At 35.3% G+C, this 25,730-nt stretch overlaps 1 protein-coding gene across 3 annotated transcripts in view; it reads left to right on the top strand.

The window, feature by feature from the left end:
* Positions 1 to 25,730, top strand: part of LOC122807226 (aminopeptidase Ey-like) — a 1,536,433-nt gene that overhangs the window by 534,011 nt on the left and 976,692 nt on the right. For all 3 annotated transcript variants that reach the window (XM_044078305.1, XM_044078303.1, XM_044078304.1), the window contains exon 5: positions 4,814 to 4,940. In XM_044078305.1, coding sequence (XP_043934240.1) covers positions 4,814 to 4,940 — 127 coding nt within the window. The remainder of the gene's footprint in view (positions 1 to 4,813; positions 4,941 to 25,730) is intronic.

The raw sequence follows: 25,730 nt of genomic DNA, 5'->3' as shown, positions 1-25,730 counted from the left end.
GGTACATAACAAAGATACTGAACAGATAAAAGAAATAAACAATAAGATGTTTGAATGTACAGGATATGAAAAGGGATGAAGTAACAGCCAGAGAAATTGAAAAAAAATTAAGACAAGCTCCTAAATGGAAAACCACAGGCCCAGATGCAGTACCTAAGTTCTGGCTAAATGTATTAACAGTTTTACATGAAGACTAAGCCTTGAGTAATAAGTACTTATATGTACATCCTGAACAGATATCAGTCTGGATAACAACAGGAAAAAAAATGATACTTTTCTAAGAGTGAACCTGTAAACCACCCTAAAAACTATAGACAAATACCTTGCCTTCTGACAATGTGTAAGCCATATACTGGAACTGATGTCAACAGAGTTTATAGTCATTTAGAAGAAAACTCAGTCATCTCAATAGAACAAAAGGGTAATAAAAAAGTCATATGCAACAAGGATCATATGTTGCTAAATAACATCATAATGAAGAAGTGTAAAAAGGGGAAGAATCTAAGTATGTCATGGATAGATTACAAAAAAGCATTTGATAGCATCTCACACTCATAGATAAAGCAGTACTTACATATGTGTAATATACATCCTGCATTGATCAATTAAAGGACAATGACTATGAAACTGCGGCAAACCACTTTGCAATTAAGTCACGATAAAAGGGAAATTACTATCCCAGGGATAAAAATTCAAAAGGGGATATTCTATCGTGAACCTTTGTCATTGATGTTGTTTTGTCTTGCTCTTAACCTATTAATCTGTTTACTTAACAGAAGTTTTGGTTATAATTTTTCACCTACAAAACAAACTTGCTTTAAAATGTCTCACCTGCTTTTTATCAATGACTTAAAGCTGTATAGTTAATCAGATGAGGAGTTGAAAGCACAAATGGTTAAAACTTTCTCAGGTGATATAACAATGGCATTTGGTCTTGATAAATATGCTAAAGCATCATTTAAAGCAAAAAAGTTGCAGTGCCAAGAAAATATCAGTCCAGGACATGAATGTAATATAAAGGAACTAGAACAGAAAAGAGTATATAACTATTCAGGAAATTATGAAGAATTAACAACCAAATGTGAACAAATGTGAAAAAAACTCAGAAAGGAATAATTCAGAAGATTGAAACTAATATTGAAAACAGCCCTGACATCTAGAAATAAAGTCCAAGTTATAAACAGATTTGTTCTTTATGTTTTATCTTACAGTTTTGGTGTATTGGATCAACTGGACAGAAAAACAAGAAAAATGCTTCACGTTTATCAAATGATATATAAAAATCTGTGTATACCAAGATTACATATTCCTCACTCCGAAGGAGATATGGCACTCTTTATTGATTATATATAAAGATCTGTGATTGTGGGACTGCATGCATATCTGCAGACCTTCTCAGATCCAAACATAGTGAAAGTTTTAAGACATGAGGAAAAGAAGTCTAATATGACCTCTCTGCTTACTTTAACAGAAACATTCAGGTGTCAAGTAGGAATGGAAATCAAACCAGAAGTAGACAAAATGAGCCAACAGCTGAATGTGCCAAAAAAACAAAAGAAAGAATATAAGAGGAAAGATCAGATGAGAGGGAAAGAAATGTGGAAAAGTCATAAATATAGTGCCAAGTATAGAAAACTCCTGGAGTAATCTCACATTGATCAGTATTTAATAGATACATTTAAACCAAAAGCTAAAAGATTAATATTGGGAGCCCAGGATATTGGACTTCATGCATGTTGGTTTACAAAGTCCATTAAACGTGTGAGTGAAACAACCAAATGTAAGTTCTACAAAACAGAACTTCAAACAATCACACATCTTGTTGCTGGATGTGGTGCACTAATGGCAAAAGGCCTGTATACAGAAAGGCATAATAATGTCACAAGACTGTTACACTGGGGATTGTGCAAACACTACAGTACTGAAGCAGCTGAGAAGCATTGAAAACGTGAGCCATAAAGCATTATAGAGAATGATGAACTTTATATCACATGGGATCATCTATTACTAACAGTTCGGCAAACAGATGCGAGAAAACCAGATATAACAGTCCATGGAAGGAAGACAAAAGTAGCCTTGATCATTGAAATTGTTACACCCGGTGATTACAGTGTCTTATGGACAAAGAGACACAAAGTCATAAAATACCAGGATTTACTGGCAGAAATAAGAGCAGCGTGGAAGAAGGATACCTAGACACTTCCAATAGTAGCAGAAGCAATGGGTCTCAAAAAAAAAAAATTACACTTGTGTTTGGATATGCTAATGACACATGTAACTCTGTATGAATTGCAGAAGGAGTCATTTTGGGGCACATTGCAGGTGTTGCAAAGAACAATTTTGAATAACATCAAAAATGGAAACAATACTAATTTCATGAATTTTAATTACACCCTGACTTAGGAATGGGGTCCATTCTTTTCATGGTATTAGAAACTCAAAAGACTTGTAGAAATTAAATTGAGGCATGTCAATATTTAATACAAATTATAAATAGTAGTACTCATCTTCCTTCAAATTGTTACACTGTTATATGCATGCACAGCTTGTCTGTTTGGGAAAAGGGTATTGTCTGGAATATTTCAATATACTTTCAATATAGATTCTACCTTAAACTGTTACAGTTTGCATACCTACTTTGCACTTTCTTGTAACTGTCTGTAAATTTTGTTCAGGCAGAAGCAGAAGCTGCACACACACACACACACACACACACACACACACACACACACACACGCGCACACTTTATAATCTCAAAATACAGAAATGTCGAATTTCAGTATTTCGAGATTATAAAGTCGAAAGTGCAGTTATGTGAAACATGTTGCATTTGCCATTATGTGTTCGTGCATATGATGTGCAGTGGGGTTTGTGGATTTAGCTGGGGTTTGAGGTAAGTGGTGTTTTTGTAAGGGAATTGGGTAGGGATTTTAGTGTATGTGAGTGTACGTAGTGGTGAGTTTTATGTGTCTGTGTGTTTAGTGTGATCTTGGAGTTAGTATATATAAGTAGGGTGGTGTGAGGAATGCAGACCCCCACATTGGCGGTCCAGGGGGATGTGCCCCCTGCTTTTAGCAAGACTGTGTGTGTTAGTTTTGTTGTGTTTGTGTGTGTTGGTTTGGTTTATTGTATTGTCGGCAGGTAGGTGTTGATTTGGTATTTTGTAGTGTCAGCAGGTAGGTGTATTTCTGCTTGTGTGGTATAGTGTTTTGTTTGTGTTACGTTCGTGGTTTGAAATTTTGCGGTTTTAAAGTTTAGGGTTTTTGGTTTTTCGGCTTTATAGTCTAGAGATACTGGAATTCAATAGTTCAGTACTTCAAGAATATAAAGTAAATACACACACACACGCATACACTAATACAATTGAAAGGAAATTTTCACTTTCTTTCAATTCCTCTTTCATTAAGCAGTACATATTTACTGTTACAGATGTATGCAGAACAATAATGTGTGGTTTGATAATTTTCTGCTTAATAATTGTAAGCATACAAGGGGATTGTTTAAAAATATGTACAGAAGTAATTTGACTTGTCATTTCTTGCTATACTATGTGCTAGTTGTTCACTTGACACAGCAACCTCCACCATGACTAGGGTGTCCTGCCTGCCTGAGTTCATCCATTTTGTTACTGCAGTTAATAATGTGGAAGAAATTACTGTCGTATACAATTAATATACTAATACTTATTTTCTGGTCTACATAAAGGAAATCCTTTTTTTAGAACTGTAAAGGGAATTGTGTTGCAATCCAAATATTTTTTTGCATATAAATATATGCATTTATATTCATGAAAAAAATATTTGTTAGTGTAGTCATGTAGATATACATCTGCAATTTACACACATATATATGCATACTTACATATATTTCTTTACTCATATACAAGCATTTACATTTAAACAAGCAATTATGTTATCAGACAAACATTCCATATATTTGTATATAGATGCACATCTGTGTATAGATATGTTCATGCTTTTTTGCATTGGTATAACATTGTAGATACATATTTGCAGTTGCACATATCTCTTCTACCATTTATGCAACCTTATTATAGTTTAATTTTAAAGCTATGTTTAATATGACCAAAAAATTTAAAAAAATATACTAATACTTACTATAGAACTCTGATTTTTTTTTCACTGCTACCTGGTCAACCCATTCAGCCAACTGATTGGGCCTACATTTCATCATACCTCTGTATATACTGGGGGCCACAGCAGTTGATCTGTGTCAGGGATGACAAGTTCTCACCCAGCTCCTGTTAGATGTTTTTTTTTTTTTTTTTTATCAGTCACACCCTCCAATGCATGCCTGGATCTTATCCAGGTACAAATTACTCAAAAGGTAGAGCATTATCTTAGCCTTTTTGTCTGACCAGCTCAGAGTGTGGCCTTCTGACTTCAACGTTGCAGTCATCATTTGAATGGAAAGCTAATTGTGGTTATTAACTTTTATCTTTTCCTAAATATATTACATTTTCAGTAACTAGTCATTGAAAAAAATCAGAGTTAACGTGTGCCATGTTTCAAATATAGCTTATTTATCATATGTCTTGTTATTCAAATTCAATCACGGCTATATGCATCTATAGAAAGGATATAAACATTTTGACATTTTAAAACATTTTTATTTGATAATATTCAACCAACTTAGAAGCACAAATCAACGCCAGTCATAGCTATACTGTAAGGCAGAAATGTATACATCTTATAGTACTGAGGCTGAGATACCTTCTCATTTACAAAGCAGCATAAATTATGCTGCTGTTGAAGGTTGAACTTGGATTATTTTTCTTTTAAATATTTTGCAGATTCGTATTTGGGGTCGGAAAGAAGCAATCCAGAATGGATATGGAAACTATGCTCTGAATGTAACCGGACCAGTTCTTAAGTATTTTGAGAGATATTACAACACATCTTACCCTCTGAAAAAGTCAGGTAAGTAAAAAGGATTTGCACTTTTCAATAAAAAAAAATAAACATGAAAAAGAAGCCAACATATAATAAAATGATTTGTAATGAGTTTGTTGGGTTTTACTCATGTCTATCTTTGACATTTGGTCAGTTGTACCCTATCAACATGAAGAAATCCTAACATAACCAATTCTAGTAATAATATATATGTGGGTGGAGAAAATGATTTATAGTTCTCAAAAAATGAAATTCCTTTTTCATGAGATGCAGTAAATGCACACCTCTCAACTTTCCAGATTTTTGCAGAATGTTCATATTTTTACCTCAGATTTCTGGTCTGTTTCTTATAAAATGTATAGTTTCAGGTAAATCATTGGGGAATGAAGTCATCAAATAATGAGAGACAACTGAGATTCAGACTTCATACCCTTCAGAAAATGCATTATAATTCAAAAACCTGTTAGGCTATCGACTTTCTAGGTTTATAAGGGCAATATTTAAAAACTGTCCTTATTTTTTGGTCGCCACTCCTGTTATTTTTGGGTTTGTCCAGATTTCTTACACTAAGAGGTTGAGGGGTATAAGTACATGAAATATAAGAAACACATCTGTGATTTATTTGTTATAATTCCTGTCATTCATTATTGAGATTTATTTATAATTTAATAATATAGATATATGGGTGTAATGCATTTGATGTGGAAAGCATTTAATTTAAAAACAATGTTACAATTCATCTAAAACACATTTAATTAAAAACACAAATGACTGAATCACAGTTGATAGAAAAATGTGTAAGACTACAGAAAATCCTGGCTGTATGGTTTTGGGTCATAGGAATTACAATGCAAATTAGTGCTGATCAATGCTTTTACCACATTTTTACCCACTGTTATGTTCTATCTCCAGCTCGAGAATTATATGTTTCATGCCAGCAGTGATTCAATATGTGAGTTCTCTTTTCCCTGATGTTGTCTGACTGTGGTATGAATATATTTAAGTGAGGAGGGTGTGGGGAGCTTTGCGACTTGTACTCCTGCAAAACAATTTCTGGAAGAGTATTTTCTGTATGTGAAGTTTTAAATGTAACGTGATTTGACTGTGTTTTAGAATAAATGTGTATTAGATGACATTTTTAGATATTTTGTGATTAGATGAAAAAGTTTCTTAGATGAAGAGTAATAGACTCATACATCAACAGGTAAGCTAATGTTGATCTCTAATGATATTGATGCACCCCTGTCCCACTTTACTTAGATACACTAACAGTAACCCTAACCCTGCCACTCCCTAACCCAAACCTACACAGTACCTTATAAAAAACTTGCCTTAACAATACCACTACTCAGTACATACCACAAACAGCATCACACACTAAACCTAACCCCTAACATAACCATTATTCTAACCCTCATCTACCACACACATACACCTTTCATTCACATGCACAACAAGCAACACAACTTAATCACATCATGAGACTGCTTAGCCCTTACCTGAACTTGCAAACACTCAGACACATCTCTACCCCAATGCAGAAATGCTCAGTATATCTGAAAGCTTTGGCACTGTGAATATAAGATAAACACTTCTGACCTATTATTATTCAGACTTCGTCAGAACAAACCAATGACAAAAATTGTTAACATATAAAAAGCAGCAAAGTCATATGATAAAGTCATGTGAAAAGTGAACAAATACAAACATAATACATTTTGCATTATAAGCTAAAAATTCAACTATACAATATACTACAAGGCAAGGGTTTGATTTGATACAAATGATTCTATATACACGCTTAAAAGTTTACATTATTAATATTCCATATCAGTGGAATGTGTCTTCACATGATTAGGTAGTGTGCTTGAAGATTTGAATTTTAACTTAAAATGAAAACATATGTTTTTATTTGTTCACTTACCATATGATATTATCACATGCCCATTTAGCTTTTTAAATGTTGATAGTTTCGTTATTGGTTTGTTCTGATGGAGTCCATATAACAATAGGACAAAAGCTTTTCACTTATATTAAAAGTATATCTATGTAGGAATGTTTTTCTTGTGTTTTGACACTGCATTTATTTGTTTTGGTTATTTCAGTGTGACGCTAGCAGGTTGTTTGGAATTTTATAAGTTTACATTTTGGGATTAGAAATGAAAACCCCATTTGCCTGCATGCAAAGCAACATCACACAGACTACTACATGCTCTGTTCTGATAAACAGCATTTTCAGCATTCGACAAACTATCCTCTTGACCAAATATATGTGCCATGTTAAAGGGTCAACAAAAGCAGGTTCGACAATTTCACATGTAGGCATATAAAACTGAATTTGTATGTGAAAAACATCAAATAAATCAAGCTGACAATGTTATAAATAATATAAATGAAAAGAAATGCACATTGTTATGAATTAGTGTTCTGGTCTTAAATGCCCAGTTCCATGAATATCCCATTTTTTTTTCTTTTATTCAGACAGTCCAAATTTGAGATTAACAAGTACATTTTCCCAGAAAAATGGAACATGTAAGCAGCTATAATGACTTACTATCATGACTCACCCACATCTTTAATTGCATTTTAAATGTGTGTGCAAGGTTTTTTTTTTTTTTGTTGTTTTTGTTTTGTAAGCCATTCGTGACTGGGTGATTAAGAAAGTATGTGAAATGTTCAATGCTATTTTGTTTTGTGAAAGTTTTGAATTACTAATGCACAAGTTGTGGACAATTAGCACTTCAAATTTGTTAATGCAAGCCACCTTTTATAACCATTATTTGTAATAATGAATTATTCTTGAGGTTTGTAGAATCCATGCAAATAACCCCTGCCATTTGTGATGCATGTCAAAAGCAATTTGAAATGTAGAGCTAATTATTGGAAAGTTATTTCGACAATATTTTCATAGCACACTGACAGCTAAACCTGTGGGTGCAAGGTCAGCTGTCGTGGCACATTTTTTATCATTGTTAATTGAATATATGCTCTTAATTAATCTATAGTTAGCTTGTCGATACCTAGCCCCTGTAGGAAGTTAGAAGACATAGATTTCATTTTTGCAGCTTGTATTTGTCTGTTTTGAACAATGTGTAATAATGTGATACACCACATGTAAGGAGTAACGCTCTGTAACAATATACTACTGTACATATCATGCAGACAATGGCCTGTTTTGGCTAAAGAGGCAGGATATAGGTAATCATTTTCTTTAAACCTTCATTTTTTGCAGCAGTATCATAAACCTTAGACAACAATAGATCATTTCTATGTTCTGCCAAGATGTTAGTACTTGCAAATAGGCAGTCTTTCACCAATTGTTATAGAGCACAAGTCCAAGGAATTAATAGCACTGTCTCTTCAGCCTTGTCCTATGGCAACCATTACAATTCCATCACATCCATGTGGCATGCTCCTTTATATTCATTGTCAGAGGAATACACTCTTATAATCAGGTGTCAAAACTTCAGCTATATTGATGTCAGTCATGAACTTTATTTTCATTTGTCATCCAGGAATGTCCACCTGCAAAACAATATTTTTGAAGAAAAGCTCCAGAAATATTAAAGTAGATGACATCAATGCATATCAAGCACATCAACTCTCTGTTTTCTGAAATAGCCACACCCATCTAATCAACTAACCAGTTACATCAGACATCTAATTAGCATATATGTAAACTCCTGCCTCAACTATCAATTAACCTTTTGTCACACCCTTGCATGCCCTCACTCTCATTCACCCATGGCCTTTCGACACCTACCAGTCCTGATAACTCTTCCTATCTTTCCTAACCCCTTAACTTCTCTTCCCAGCCACATCCATGCAAACCATATTCTCCCACCACAGGCAATCATTTTTTTCAACTACTCAGTCTATCATCATAAACAGGGCTATAAGTCAATGCTCCATAAGTCCATTACTCTACCCTACCTCCTTCATTAATTGACTTTCTATAAACTGTAAAACAAAAATACACTTCCAACTAAACACCTCTATAGCCCACACCCCCTCAACTTACATCCAATATCCTATCCAATTAATATTAGTTGGTGATATACACCCTAATACAGGACCATCCATTGCCAACTCCACCACTAACCCAAAATCAAATACACCTCCCTCAACTCCCATAAAATGTTCATTGCAATTTTTTCAGCTGAACATCAGAAGCATTTGCAATAAAATAACCAAGCTGCATGCATGGATGGCACAACACTCTCCTGACATACTAATGATTACAGAAGCTTGGCTAAAGCCCTTATTAAACATGAAGAAATACTATCACCTATTTGCAATATACTAAGGGCAGATAGGCAAAATCTAAAGCAGGATATGTAACCATCTTCCGTACAAATACCCTGCTCCTTACCCTTTCCCCTCTCCCTATCCCAGCCTTTAATACTGTTGAAATCATTAGTGCTCTGATGAAGCTAAAACCCCATAAATCCCAATCCAGAACAGGATTTTATATCCCTCCCTGAAATAACATCAGCACCACTAAAAATCTCTCTGCTGAGCCTCCTCTAATATCTGATAAGAATAAATAATTGTAAAAGATTTCAGTATTGACTGTCTGGCTACCAATTGCGATTATCTTCAAAATGCCATAAATCTATGGGACCACACCCAACTGATTACCTCTCCCACTCACTAAATAACAGCATCAATAAATGTTCAATAATTGATTGGATACTCACCTCTTCCCCTAACAACATATTCTCTCTAATGATTTAAGTGACCACCTTCCTACCTTTATTATCAGAGCTGAAAACCACGTTCCTAAAATGTTACCACTTTAATGAAGTATGTAATCTCTCCCACTTCCAAAATAACACTAAACAGCAAATCAAAATGGATAAAAAATAACCACATTAACCTACAGTTAAAAACCCTTCTAAACTCAAAGACATTGTGGTCAGCTATTCACAAATTCCTCAAATCAGGCCATGCAACCCAACAAGAACCTAAAGTACCCAACAACACAGAAAACACAGCCACCATCTTTATTAAAAACATCACAAACTTAGTCACATCCCTAATCAAATGCCACACCCCTCTGGCATGCACTTTCATTCCCAGAAACACATGTGACTCTGCCCCTTCTCATTGCAACCAGTTCTCACCTCAACCATTAAAAAAATTCTCTAAAACCTAAAGCCCACCACCCTAGCACCTGACACTCTCCCCACCCAATCTAAAAATTGCTGCAAAGGCTATAGCCTATCCCATTCCCATACTCATAAACTTTTCTATCATAGAGGCATACATCCAAACACTATGGAAAATGTTATATGCTACTATTTCATAAAGGAAGAGATAACACTGAACTTAGTAACTACTCTCCCATTGTTATCCTGCCCCCTATCTAACAATTCTTGAAATTTTGTTTAATTACAGCTCTCCCAACACCTTTCCAAAAATAGCTCCCTCCCCCTGTCCCAACACAACTTCTGCTGCCATCACAGCACAACTACAGCTCCTCTACATTTAACTAATACTGTAAATACCCATAGGAATGAAGGATGGTTAGTATCTGACCACTTTCTAGAACTTTCCAAAGCCTTCAGCATAGTCTCATGTTCATCCTCCTACAAAAACTCAAAGCTCTGGGATTTGATAAAACTTTCACCACATGGTTTAACAGCTGTCTTGCTAACAGATCACAGGACATAGCATGGCACAAAGACTTTCCCCTTTCTTCCCATTGCCACAGGTATTCCCTAAGATTCCATTCTTGGTACAATTCAATTCAACATCTCCATTAATAACTTCTTAGATGCCTCCAAATCAGCTACAATAATTCAGTACATTGACAATTCCACCCTTATATGTAGAGACCAAAACCTTAACGACCTGTTACAAGTCACTCAAGAATCCTTCTCCTACACTGAAGTCTAACTGACTCACAACTATTTCTTAACCCTGCCAAAAAAGCAAAGTTATTCTCTTAACCCCAAGTCACCTCTCAGCCAAGAAACTGTCCTTTGACATTCTCTCATCAAATAACACTAAAACTAAAATTGTCACACATACTAAGCTGCATGGCATCTCTAGTGACAATAGACAGAGTTAAACATTTCCTACTGACCAAACCAGAAAACGCTTAGCCTCAACCCTACCACTCCCAACACTTCTCTACTCAAACCCTATTCTGACCACCTTACAAGTCCCTCTGCTGTCAAAGCTTGAGCAATGCTATCACAAACTAACAAAGTTTGTAGTAAATCTCCCACAAAAATCCCACCAATTTCTAGCACTCAAAAAGCTAAACTGGTTTGACTATTACTATCTTATTTCCAAGTTACGACTACTCATGACCTCATCTATAACTCAATGAACTGTTCATCTGTGTCAAGTCTAACCAGACATACAAACCAAAAAGACCCCTTTTCTCAACCCAAACGTTGGTTCCCATGTCACTGATTCCAACAATACAGCTGGAAACAGTCTATTCTCAAACTACATCACCAAAGCGTGGAACACCATACCTCTGAGTGTCTATAAATAGAAAAACATCTCAAAATTTTAAACAGAAGCTAAAGTCACATCTGCAGAATGTCTGCCTCTGCCCATGCACTAGTCTTAGATAAGTACCCCATACTTCCACCCTTCTTCCTACCCCTTAGCTACTTCCCTCCCATATCTTTCCTCACAACCCTTCTCCATACTCTCACCCCTCACCATAATTGATCCCACCACTTTCCCACTCACTTCATTCCTTCTTACATTCACCTATAGAATCTTCTTTTCTCCTCCATCTCCTCCTTCTTCAGACATTTAATGACTTCTAGTCTTTCTCCTTCACCATCTTCTAAAAAAACCTACAAGAATGCTACTTTCTGCAACTTTATGTCTATTTTCTGTCTTTATTATGTAGTATACAGTGCTACTGGTCCACTGAAAATGCTCTCTCTATATTGAATTATGCTCATCATCTTCCTTTGCTCAAAACAATGATCTGCATCTCTGTCTTGTTGTATTATCTGCAATGACTCCATTGTTATGCAGACTTTTCAAAATACTCTTGAATGACTTTTCTATGCCATGTATCCACTTCTACAAAATGTCTTTATTTGCTAGACTATACATACACTTGTAAAATGTTGTTTTTTTTACACTATTCACTAGTTTTAGACAATTCGCTAGTTTTACACAATGACAAAGTTAAACATATAATATGACTTGAGTTATCTTATATGTTTGTATATTTATCTAGTAATGGACATTCACAAGTCCCAGTTTGTGCAATGTAGGTCTAACATGTACTTGTATAATATATGATTTATAGGGCAGTTATTCCTATCTGATGCTACATAAATACATTTACACTGCACTGAAGACAGTTATGAAACATAATGTGAGTCAGTTAACCTATATACATTAGTGTATTCATTATATGACAAAAGTGCCAAGAGGGCAAATCCATGAAAGCTAATGCTCCTTAACATACATATTTGAAATGTATGGAATACTGTGTAGTTATGTAATGCAATGATTTCCATTAACCTTTAAACAGTTTTACTTGTTCAAAAGTCGTTTCATGAAAGCTAGTAACTTGCAAGCTGATTCTATTTTATTGAAATAGCCTAGAATGTTAAGATATTTATATGGAGCAATATTAAGGATTTGCTTGATGCTCACCTGTCAGGATGTTTTGTTGTCAGCAATATCTTCTGCTAAAGGTTTTTGTCTTGGCATAGTCATTGATATTACTATCCTTGCCCAAAGATCTCTACAAAGGGTCTCACTTGAAGTAGCCATATGTAAGCAGAAAGGGTGGGAGTGGGGCGGTTACCTTAGCATGAAAGACCTCAGTTAACAAGTCAAGAAATGCTTTGATTTCCTATGTGAAACATAGGTGGTTATTGACATCTAATATGAAAGAAATACACTTTTCAAATAATCAGTAGGGGAACAGCCAAATACTTTGCTTTAATGAAAATAGATTTCAAAGAAAAGGACATAGTCAAAGGATATATGATTTCTGAAAAAAAGAATATTGATCACAAATCAAGAGGCTAGAAAAAGACATGGCAATATTCTTTTGAAATTGTTTATTGGTACACAATGAACAAGCAAAGGTGATTAGAGTGAGATACTGGTTGATAGGTGGAAGTATAAGTAACTCACAAGGATGGAAGGTAGTAAACAGTTATGGCCTAAACAAGGATGGCCTGAGTTTGTGCTTCATTTTTTGCACTTGGGATAAAGTGAAGGAAAGTAGCTATATGAGAGTCATAATAAAGGATTTCACTCTTTCCCTAGATCTCAACACAGAGACATTGATCTATCTATCCAGACAGACATATACAGGGATGTAGATATATAGATAGATAGATAGATAGATAGATAGATAGATAGATAGATAGATAGACAGACACTCTTGTAAATGTTAATGTATTGAAAGAAGAAATATATAAGGGTGTCAGACAGACTGCTTCTGGTCTCTGGGACTAATCAATCTTGTAATAGAAACATTAACTAAAAGAATCATGTTTCTGTTACAACTCTTTGAGATGTAAGGTAAGTGGGAAAGTGTTTTTTTAATGTTTCATATGATTGTCTCTTATTCAGTGAAAAAGATGGATGAAGTTCGTAATTCAGTAGTTCAGACGTTTACAAATATTAGCAAACTGTCAGGATCAGATTGCAATGAAAACAAAACTAAAGTGGTGCAACTCTGTTAGTGCAAGCACCATGGACCCTTTGAAAATAAGAAGCAGGACATTTGTCATATTTAGTCTTAGTAGATGAGCATACAGTTCAAACTACAGAATAAGAAGAAAAGCTGAGAATATTTAAAGACAGCATGCAAAGATTTTATGCCAATATTTCTAGGAGTTGCTGATATTTAGTTTGTAACTGACTCTGCAGGTTTTTGTCTTATCCTGAATTATTAACTGACCTTTTTAAGGTTTCTTATAGAATAAGGTGATTTTATTTTATTTCCACATTCAAAAATATTGTTTTCATGTGTTATTGTTGTTATTGTTGATCGTGGGGTTCCATCATAAAGCATTGTTGAAAATTTACCATGACACTTAAGATGGATAGGGAATGATACTTTGATATATTAGTTATGTGTGAAAAACAGTCTGTGTCCTGAGAACTGGTTTTGTTATAGTGTCCCAAGGGTATAGAATTTACATTTCCTCAAATATTTGAATGTGTTAGTAGGCTTACTTTAAAGAAATCCCTGATTATAGTAGAGTACAATGCCATCTTGAGATGGGTTTTTAGGAAAAACATGATGGGCAGTAGTCTGAGTTGATCATGGAGATGGAGACCATTGATGTGGAACAGATTGCTGTCAGACTCAGTTAAATACATTAGAACCAAGTTTCTATAACTATACTGTGCATGTGCCAAAAATGTCAGGAAGGTCTAATGGCTGGGTATTTGCATTTTACAGTGCAAAATGGATAAAGGTCTGACTGGAATTTTTTAAGCTGGAAGGTCTAGAAGACAAACTTTGGTTAAAAAAAATCAATAGATGTAAAACATGTCTTAGCCAATATGTGGAAGCCCTGATGGCAGAATTACAGGCCATACCTGCTGAAGCAGGCCAGAATGTTAACCATGTCCTTCCAAGGTGACCCACACTTCATCTTTCTTGAATAATACCAGTTACTGAGCTAATTGCTGACTTCATTTATTATCTGTTTGTACTATGGAATCATTCATGGTGAAGGCAAGTCTTGTTGAAGACTAGCTGAGATCCCAGCCTCAGACACATATTTTGACAATTTATCCTTGTCTCTCAGTCTTAATATTCCCCAGGCTAGGTCATGTAAGGTCATTCAGACACTAGCATCTGACAGGCAGCTAACTGTTACTCTGACCTTGTTCACTCTGGATAGAGGAATGTACATATTTCTAACTATGGATTCACCTATGACAAGCAAGTGCCTGTGTGTGACAGCATGGTCTGGCAGCCTTAAAGGGTGGATATGCACCTGAGGTGATACTAGTTAGTAGAAGGACTGAGTGGATGATGCTGTAAGTGTTGTAGGCAAAGTGTGACTACGTGGCTGAGCTCTGCTTCTGATGAAGCACTGTAAAGGAGGCTTGGGAGTGAACATTTTCAGTACGTCAGCACATATGGTCAATTTCGTGGCAATCAGTGATCAGTGGAGAATAGAGATGCAGGTAAACATACCACTTATAGAAATGTATATGGGAGACTACTGGGGCAGAAATGCTTTCACAGCTAAATAACGCCATAGCATAACATGAGCAGATTGCTTGTCATTTTACAGTAGAAAATAATGTAGAAAGAATGCAATAGTACTTAAAGTCATTCAATCATTTCACCCAGGAATGTTTATTCTGGCCAGGTTTGCTGCCATTCTTGTCAGACTAATTTCATGTAATTTTAAAAGCAAGATTGTTTAACTAATGAATTGCCAAGACATATAAGGAGTAAAGAAATTGAAAACAGAAACTCTCAGATAGAACTTATGTTTTTCAGATCCTCAGGCAATGGACATATGGTATACATCATATAAGCAAATCAGCAAAATAAAACACTTAAATCATGCCATATGTGATCCCTTCTGTTAGTGTTTCAGTGCCAGCTACACAGAAATGATTGTCTTAAGGTTTAATCTATGAAGCAAAACTGTGGATTCTTTCATCAATATGGAAGTGTTGATTTGGTATTCAAAAGTATTTAACATCACAGACTATGCAGTTTGTGGTTGTGGTAGTCAAAGAGATTCAACAGGCTGTGAAAATCTCCTTAACATTTCTCATTTTCCCACTGTGCTGCATGTCTTACAATGGTACCCAGAGCAAACAATACAGTCTGAATGCAAGTAATGTTAAATGATGGTAGTAAATGTGAATGCAACTTATTTTTCTGCAGGGGACTTTGTCCCACGCACCTCTTTAATTACATATTCTAGCTAAATGGTCACAAAAAGAAAAGTGAAAACTCCACACACAGCGAATCACTGCAGCTGCACAAATGCAAACTTGCAGAGACAGACATATGACACATAGCCGTAGGCTATTACACATAATGATCAATGTTAATTCGCATTGTAGATCATATGATCAAAAAATATATCAACCATCATTTTCTATAGTCGTGCATACTTTTTTAGCAAATGTGATTCAATAATTTGTGTTTTAGATCAAATGTGACATTTTTTGTAGATAAAATGTACTACACCCATCTGTGATATATATATATATATGTATATATAAGTTTTATTCACATTATTGAAGGATCAGGAGATTAAATGGCTAAATACTAAGCTGAAATTATCAAACTTCAAAACATTGATTGCAGGTAAGTGGAAGGGGACTCGAGTAACTGACATTGTGTTACACTGAGTATCTGGGAATTTGCCATGTCTCCACTGTAGTGTGATATCAAAGTTGGTATATTTAATTAGCAGGGTGTGCAGGGTGTTTACCCTCTTGCAAAACAGATGTGTTTTTTATTGATTTGGGTTTCAGCATTCTTTATTTAATCATTCAGTCCTATAAACTGAGAATAATGTGAGCCAGACCTCTGTGTGTGTGTGTGTGTGTGTGTGTGTGTGTGTGTGTGTGTGTGTGTGTGTGTGTGTGTGTGTGTGTGTGTGTGTGTGTGTGTGTGTGTATATATATATATATATATGGGTCTGCTACCATAGATCGAAATTACACTATTTCGAAATACGATAGTAGTCTCCCACTAACGCGAAAGTGCACTTCAACGAAAGTGCACTTTCACAAAAGTCACTAGAACAAACAAAGGGTTAGTGCTTGGGTAATGGATAGTGGATAGCTAGTAGGGCTATCCACTATCCTTACCCCAAGCCCTAACCCTAAGGTCCGTGACTACCACACCACAGTGCAGGAAATTGTATTTCCTCCACTGAGCAGTAGTTACGGACCTATTTCCTGTACTGTGGTGTGGTAGTCACAGACGTTAGGGTTAGGGCTTGGGTTAAGGATAGTGGATAGCCCTACTAGCTATCCACTATCTTTAACCCAAGCCTAACCATAAGGTCCATCACTACCGCACCACAGTGCAGGAAATGTCCCGTTCGACTTAGTGACTTTCGCGAAAGTGCACTTTTGTTGAAGTACACTTTCATGTTAGTGGGACACTACTATCATATTTCAAAATAGTGTAATTTCGATCTAAGGTAGTAGACCCATATAGATATATATAAATATATATATATATATATAGAGAGAGAGAGGTATATATATATATATATATATATATATATATATATATATATATATATATATATATATGGGTCTAGATCACATACACATTTCAACGAAAGTAAAACTGGTGAGCACACTTTTGCAAAAATGCTTTTTCACTGAAAAAGCACTTTCGTGAAAGTAAGCTAAAAAAAGAAAAAAACATGAGAAGATGGCTTTTGCTGAGATTGCGGCACAGTGGGGATAAGGGAACATTCCCTTTTCCCCACTGTAGTGCAATCTCAGAGTGAGACTATAAAAGTAGGGGGGTGTGGGGGCACAGCCCCCCACATGGAGGGCTTGCATAAACATGATTACTATTATCTTTTTTTTTAAATCTTTTTTTTTTTTTTTTTTTTTTAGCAGACTTTCGCGAAACTGCTTTTTAAGTGAAAAAGCACTTTTGTGAAACTGTGCTTGGCCGCTTCGGTTTTGTTGAACTGTGTCATTGGTAATTAGTCCTAGATCCATAAATGTATATATATATATATATATATATATATATATATATATATATATATATATATATATATGAATACACACACACACACACACACACACACACACACACACACACACACACACACACACACACACACGAGTGTGCACATACACACTTACACACACAAAGATTTATACATATGTTAGGCAGAATAAAAATGCTGCATCAAAACACAAAACTGACAGAATGAATACCATTTCCATGTTTAATTAATGGGGTTTGTGCTAATAAGGCAAAGTCAGTTCTCAGCAGAAGGTTGGATGGCTGCAATCTGGTCAGTTGCATGATGTAAATATTTTTATGCTGAGTTGTTGCCTTTTCAGTTCTTCAATAAAAATGTACTAACAGGTAAAATGGAAACATATCCACTATTTCAGTGTTGTTTAACATTTTACTTCCACCAAGCTCTCCATTGCATCTAAACACAGTAAGGTGGGGTTCTGTACTATGCACATTCAAAGGCAACAACCACACCTGCATTTCTGTTTCTTTTAACTACATTACAAGTTTAGATTATATAGATATTCAAATTTACAACTTCGTAGCAATGGACAGAGAATAATGAATATGCAGCACAGAGTATCACTGAGGTATTTAGCATGGTTGTTTTGTCAGCGTCTGCTCTTCTTCTTAAATCTGCATCTGATAATGTTAAAGGAAGACAGAAAATTACAGAGTAAGTGGAAATTACAACTCTTTGAAAAAAAGGTGAAAATCATATTTTAGAATGTGTTGTCTTTTAGAACTAGGGTCATAATTACAACATAAATAATATTCTCAGTCAATGAATAAGTCAGTGTTCTCCAGTTATGAAGTACACTTTATAGTGCCCATGGTACTGTACAAGTGACAAATAGCAGGACTCAGATTTAGTAAATTTGTCTTCAGTATGCCTTTCTCAGGATATATTGTGCCAATCAAAAAAAAAACAAAAAAAAAACAGAACTATGAAACATGAAGTGTCTATTGGTATAAATGTTCTAAATGAGTACCACATTTTGCTGCTTCAAAATGAATACACTGATTAATTTCCATTCCTTAGCATATGGTCTTAATTTTTAGAGAAAGAATCACAAGATGTGAGAGTTAATACACCTCGTGGCCCGCCAAGTTTATTCACAGCTATACACAACTCATTTCAAATTTGCCATTTTATTTGTCCTATACTTTACTAAATCTCCCTATTGTATAAAAAAATAACTGCATCCCTTCAATGAAAGCTATTATAAGCTTACATATTTTTTCTGTGAAGAATGCATTTCCAACTATCTATTATGTGTCTACATTTAGTTTTCACATGGTAACCTTTTATTACTGTACAACCATTTCCCCTGTCACTGCTGATCTAATAGATTATGCCATTACCTTAAAGATAGCTCAGCATTTCTGCAATTTCTCCCTTGCTCTGCCTTTTCTCAGGGGTATGCAAGTTAAATGATTTCAATATTTTTTATAGTTGCTGCCATATCGCAGGTTTTACTTTGTGTCTTCTGGAAAGCTTCAGCTCTGGGTGTTCAGGATCCTCTTACTTCATTAAGTTCTCAAAGGGTAGGCCTATTACAGTAATACATATCCTAACAGTCATAATTTTAAAGCATGGCTCTGGAGTACAATAACCTATTTAATTTCATTAACAGTCCATTAATAATATATAAGCTATGTGCTTAATTAAAAAAAGGGTAAATAATTAACATTCCTGTCCTGGATTTCCACTCATTATCTTTATTAACTAATGTTTATAATAGTACCTTCGGAAGTATTGCTGCTTATATTAGTAAATTATTCTACCATCTCTGAAGAAAATTATTCTATTAATGTATGTTAATCTTCAGTACAGCAACAATCCTGCTGCTAAACAACATTACACAATAATAAAACAAGTTAACCTGTACTTGGAGCTATAAAGTATTCTTATCACTAAAACAAACCTTGCATCCAGAGTATATTTGTTAAAGTTAATACTAAATAAAAACATTCTGCTTGGCTGAATTTTATGTACAACATCTGTTTTTACATTTTTTAATGTTAGTAGAAAATCTTCTACGTGTCTTCATTAAGAAATAATTATGTTTTATGTGAAAGTTAGATTAACAGTTCCAGGCTATGTTATTGAAATTAATCACTCTCTGTTTGGAAGAGAAGAGGACTTAAGTGGTTTCTTGATTTTTCTCCTTTTTGGGACAGGTTTCTGTTGCATAATCTTGCTTTTGAGTAGGGCAAACAAGTCATAAAATGGCACTGAAATAAGCGAGAAAGTTTTCAAAAGAAACTTTTAAATAACTTATGTGAGAGAGGAAGTACAGTGACTAACAGCATCAGCAGGAAATTACTTCAAAATACTCTTTCCTGTCTGATTTGGCCAGATATTTTATAGAAGAACAAGCACAGAATTTTCCACAGACCAAAGTATGAAAGTTGCTTAATGAATTTTGTGAATCGTACAGTAAGCCTTCTTCCTGGTCTCACTTCCAGATTCATCATACTTGCGCTTTCTGCCAAATTAACTCAATGTAAATGTTAGGGGAAAATGTACTCCCATGTCATTGATGAATGTCCTTGAATAAAGGAACCAACAATGAATACTATGTTATTATAAATAATCTTGAAATGCCCTGCCTACATATATAGACAACATGACTGTTTTCCAAGAATTTTGGAATGATTTTTGCAAACTGTGATAACATATTCTTTCGAAATTTTGTCTTGGATCAATTGAGGACCTAGGGGATTCATTTTAAAACACCAAGTCATGTTTTTTTCAATAGCAGAACTTTCATTTCTTACTCTAGACAATTTCCTAGATACGTATGCAGTAAATAAGTGAGCTGTATTACAATCTGAAAGTTACATTTCTACATTGCTTATGTTCTGTTAGGAAAAAAATCAACAAGTTGTATAGAACTGTATAGTTTTCCTAAGTATGTATAAAGAACTAAATGCATCCATTCTCTCTTTATCATTCTTTTGTTCTTTCACTATTTGTATGAATAGATAAATATATAGGTGTGTGTGTGTGTGTGTGTGTGTGTGTGTGTGTGTGTGTGTGTGTGTGTGTGTGTGTGTGTGTGTGTGTGTTAAATGTATGTGCTATCACTTTTGACTCAGTCAAGTCAAATAGTTTTACTCCAGAATATATGTTTAAGTACCACATTTACAGGTGTGGCCCCAACTGCAGGATGCATTGAGTTTCTGTAAGCTCTTAGCTAACTATCCAGCCATTCATTCCCTTGATTCTTTCCTTGTTGATGTTTGCTTGAAGCATGTCTGTAATTCACTTACTTGTGGCTATAACAGAGTCACTTGTCTATGATTTATGCTTTGACATTGACAACAATTGTTTGACCTCATGATGCTGAAATGGCAATTAACTGTCCTTGTAATCCTTGGCATTCAAACGTTTGTACAAATGTGGCTAAAGATTGGTATAAATATATGTAAAAATTAATAAAACACTGAGTATATGATAGAGACTTTTAAATAAGCAGAGAATGATCTTTATTCCACATGGGATCATCAAAGTTAGCAGTGTTACTCAGCAGCCCTTTGGAGAAATCTATTTTTTGAAAGAGTGCAGCGTTGTTGTCCTTAGAGCTACCTTAACAGGAAGTGTTTTCTCTGTCATGTTTGCCCCTGTACCTGATGACCATCAGCCTCTCCCCAGTCTGAGTCAGACACTTTGTTCCCCTATTTAGGGAAGTCCCTAGAAGGGAATATTCTGAGAAATGGCATTTCAGACTTAATATATGTAAGTCTGATCATTCGACCCTTCATCTTTCATGTTTTGGGACTTGGTCTAGCAGGTCTCACCATTTCAAATGGTTACTATATCACTAATTAGTAATGCTATACTTTTTTAAATTAACAAATAATAAAGCTGTCCTACTTTTAATTTGGTGATCTCATCTTTAGCAGACATTTAACATGTCTGTATTCATTCAAGTTTAGTGGGTTCACTAGCATTTAAATACAGCTGCAATGTACATCCTTTTTGCTTTCTACTTCTTATAGACACAAGCCATGTCTGTGCAATACAATTATTTTTAATGTCTGCATTTCAGAAAATGTTTTACACAAAACATTGGAGTGATTATTGCTTTTTATAGCATATACGTGCCCATATATACATTGAGACTGCCTCTGTGTGGGCTAACTGAGAAATTATCACGTGTAACATTACAGCCATGTAAACAATGCACACAGAACGATAGTTGTTGTGCCTTGCACTTTTATTGCTGTCTTGACTAGCTTAATGCATTACTGAACCCTTATAAATAAACCTTCAATAAGAACAAGATTCCCTATGAATTTCCCTGCCTATCTATTGCTGTTGTCACATTTCAGTCTACAAATTTCCACTGGATACTCTTCTTGTTAATACATTTTGGCATTTCTCTTGTGCTTTATGTGGTTTCTTTTAAAAATCTCTTATTGCCTAAAATCACATTTTTGATGGAACAAAAGTCTATAGAATAGTAAGATGAAAAGGCATTATGGAACTCAACGCATTGCTTTGGTTTGTTCTTGACATTGAGATTGAGACAGCAATAATAGGAGTCCATTAGGAGTCTGTTACTTCTTGTATGATATTTACCAGTCAATGTGCATCATGTGATCTGCCCCTAGAAATACCTTTTAGAAACAATAACTGAGCTGGCATTTAATACCTATTTACAGAATTTTGGAAGTGTGTTAGACTGCTAACCATAAACATTTTAATAGCATTCCACAGCTCATTAACCAACATTATCTCCACCAAGCAATGTAGTACTGCACATCTGGAACAATGACAGTGGCAGTTACAAATGGGGGGGGGGGCTACACTTTTTCAATAACTGCTAGGGCTCTTCTTTCACCTCACATCCACTAAGTTAAGGAAAGGAGGGTGGGCAACACCAATTGTAGTACCAAAGAGAACTCCCCTCCCCTAGCCCTGACCTTATATATCCACCCTCCCCTTCCTTGTCTACCTTGCTACCTCACTCACCTCATTCTCCCTTCCTTCCTTAATCAACATAAGGTCTACCCCCATCTTTTACAACTACTGCGGCCCTTCTTCTGCACACCAGGCTGCTCATAGTCTGCCCCCCCCCCCCAACACTTGACTCCTATCTTCAAAACAATCATGGGAAAACAAAGGCATCTGCATATTGATCATATCCAACCCAATCGGACTAAGTTGAACTCTACCACCACAGAACCAGGTCAGATCCCTAGCTGCAAAGTCCCAGCATTCCATTTCATAAAAGCCTACTACACTACTTGCCCTAGCTACCCTATGGTTAAGAAACCTCCTAGACACTTCCATCATCTTGAAATTATCAGCATCCCTCTAAACAAAGCAAGGAATTATGGCCGACCACACAACAATAGCCCTTGGAATCCTCTGCACAACAAGCAATAAATCCTTTAACAAACAGGTAAGCAGTTTCTGTTTAGGAATACCAGTCATATTGTTACCCCCCACAAATGCACGGCAATCCCAGCTGGGAAACCAAATTGCTGCCTTACCTCTTCCAGCACTAGTAATAACCGACACCTATGCATGTCTCAACATTCACACCACTGGACTTACCAGTGTACCGGATCCAAGCTCAAATTCCCTCCACCAGGAATTTCTGGCCACCCAGTAAATAAACAAATGACCCAACATGACAAACAGCTTTTTGCCTGCAAAAGAAAGAGACATCATTAACATTCAACTGGAAGCCACAGTCAAAAGCAACATCAGTACCAATTCATATGTCAAAGAGAACTCCTCTACCTTAGCCTTCACTTGATTTATCCACCATCCCCTTCCCTGCCTACCTTGCTACTTCACTCAGCTCCCACTCCCATCCTATCCATTCCTTTCTCTTCTCGTCTCTTTTCTCTTCCTTATTTAACCAACTTACAGGCAAAATGCAGTGACAGATTAGTCTGCCAGGCAAACTCCATTTCCTCTGCACACAGCTATTTACCACAAGCACAACTTATTAACATCCAAGACAAGTAAACACATTTCAACATAGTATCTTTCCAGTTCACAGTACCTTAGAAAACTACACTTAAACACTAACACGATTAAATCAACTAAAAACTTTTTTCAAGAAAAAAGTAGTAAATGCCACACTGATGAAATGACTGACAGATGTATAAAAACATAACTTTTACTGTCAGTGGCATTTAATACCACTTTACTTTGCCATTCAAATGCAATACTTAGCTTCTATTTCTGCAAACTACAGCTTCATTTGTACTTAAACAGTACTACTCTTTAAAAGCAACCCACATTAACAAAGCAATAATGTGTTTGCAGGGGGCACCACCCTAATTAATATGTACTAACTGTGAGAACAAACCACAGAGATGCAGCATGGAAAACCCTGAAATGCACAGAGAATCCCTGTAACACTACTTACAGTTCAGACTGTTCAGTAATACCAGGACTCAATGAGTTCTTAAAATTTAAAATAAAAGTCAGTAGACCTCAACTTGATGTAACACTTTGTACCATATACACATATGTAATGTGGAGGTTGGGGATTAATATAATGGATACAGTGTTTAATTCTCACCAGGAAATTGGCTAGGCATAAAATGTCCCATAAGGGCAGCTAGCCTAGTCTTACCTGTATACATGTTATATAAAACATGTATGTGTATATATATATATATATATATATATATATATATATATATATATATATATATATATATATATATATATATATATATATACATGGAGAGAGAGGGGGAAAAATAAATGTTCAACCTTACATTCATCAGACATGAATTAATCTTCCAGAAGTCTAATAAGTGGTTATACTTTAGAAATGCAACTTCTTTTGTTCATTTTTCAACTTCTTTAAGCAGCAGAGTATCTTTGTGCACATGTGCTAGTTTTATTTTACTGGTTATAATACTCAGTGAGTGCTTTCCTTACCTTGCAATAACAATTGTAGAAAAGTTATGGGGAAACAGGCTGGAAGTCTTTATGAGATGAACACTGGGAAATCCATCTGGATAAAAAAAAGTAGAAAACTGTGAAATAGCAATTTTTAGGATTTGTTCTGTAGACTGATGGATCTACTTCATAACACTGAAATTTCATAACATTGAATTTCATAACACTGAGAGCAAAACATCTAAATCCCAAAACACTGTAAACCCAAAACATTGAAAACTCAGAACATTGAAACTGTGCTTCATAACATTGAAAACTACAGTGCATATGTAAATAACATCCTCTCCACCTATAACGACACCTAACTAACAAACACACTTTGTACTACATTTCTGCAGGGGTGAAGCCCCCCTGTACCCCCCATGTGGGGGACTCTGTCCCCCCACCCCTGTAAATTAAATATACCAACTTCAAGATCGCATTACAGTGGAAAAAAAGTTAATCTCCTAACCTCACTATACACAGAAACATAGTAGAAAGTGTATTTGTTAGGTGTTGGTGTAGCTGGAGGGGATGTTATTCACTTGTGCAATGTAGTTTTCAATGTTATGAAGCACACTTTCAGTGTTCTGAGTTTTCAATGTTTTGGGTTTTCAGTTTTTTGATTTTTCAATGTTATGGTCTCAATGTTATGAAATTCAGCATTATGAAATTTCAATGTTATGAGGTCGACCCAGGCTGACATATAATAATTACTGTTGAAGGTCCAGGTGTTCAACAAATACAAATAAGAGGGGTTTATTTAAGGACAGGCTTTTGTAGAAACAATATGGACTCATGAATCTTCTGAAAAAATGGCATTGACAGTCAAAAACAATGAAAATATATCAGGTTTGATGAAGGAAAAGTATTCCAGGGCTTGAACATTTCTTAACTGACACTGTATATATATTATGGAGGACTTGTTTTGTTCATTGTAGGGCAGCACTTTACAACAAAGCAAAGGAAAATAAACAAATCTGTACAAGGAGATTATGTTTATTATGCAAACTATGTAACTACAAAGTTTACAGATAATGTTTCAAATTTAGTGCTCTGGTTTTAATAACTATTGTTAAGAAGTATGGAATCTAATACTTGGCTGTTGTTGGTTAGCCTTGATAAAATATCCTGCTGCTTTTATTTTGATTAGTGTCCATGGAGTATTTAATTTTCACCT

This window comes from Protopterus annectens, chromosome 7.part0 (genome assembly GCF_019279795.1).
Source record: "Protopterus annectens isolate FY-2018-M chromosome 7.part0, PAN1.0, whole genome shotgun sequence".
NCBI lineage: Eukaryota > Metazoa > Chordata > Ceratodontiformes > Protopteridae > Protopterus > Protopterus annectens.
Note: the sequence above shows the minus strand (reverse complement) of the source record. Positions and strands in the feature narration are given on the sequence as shown.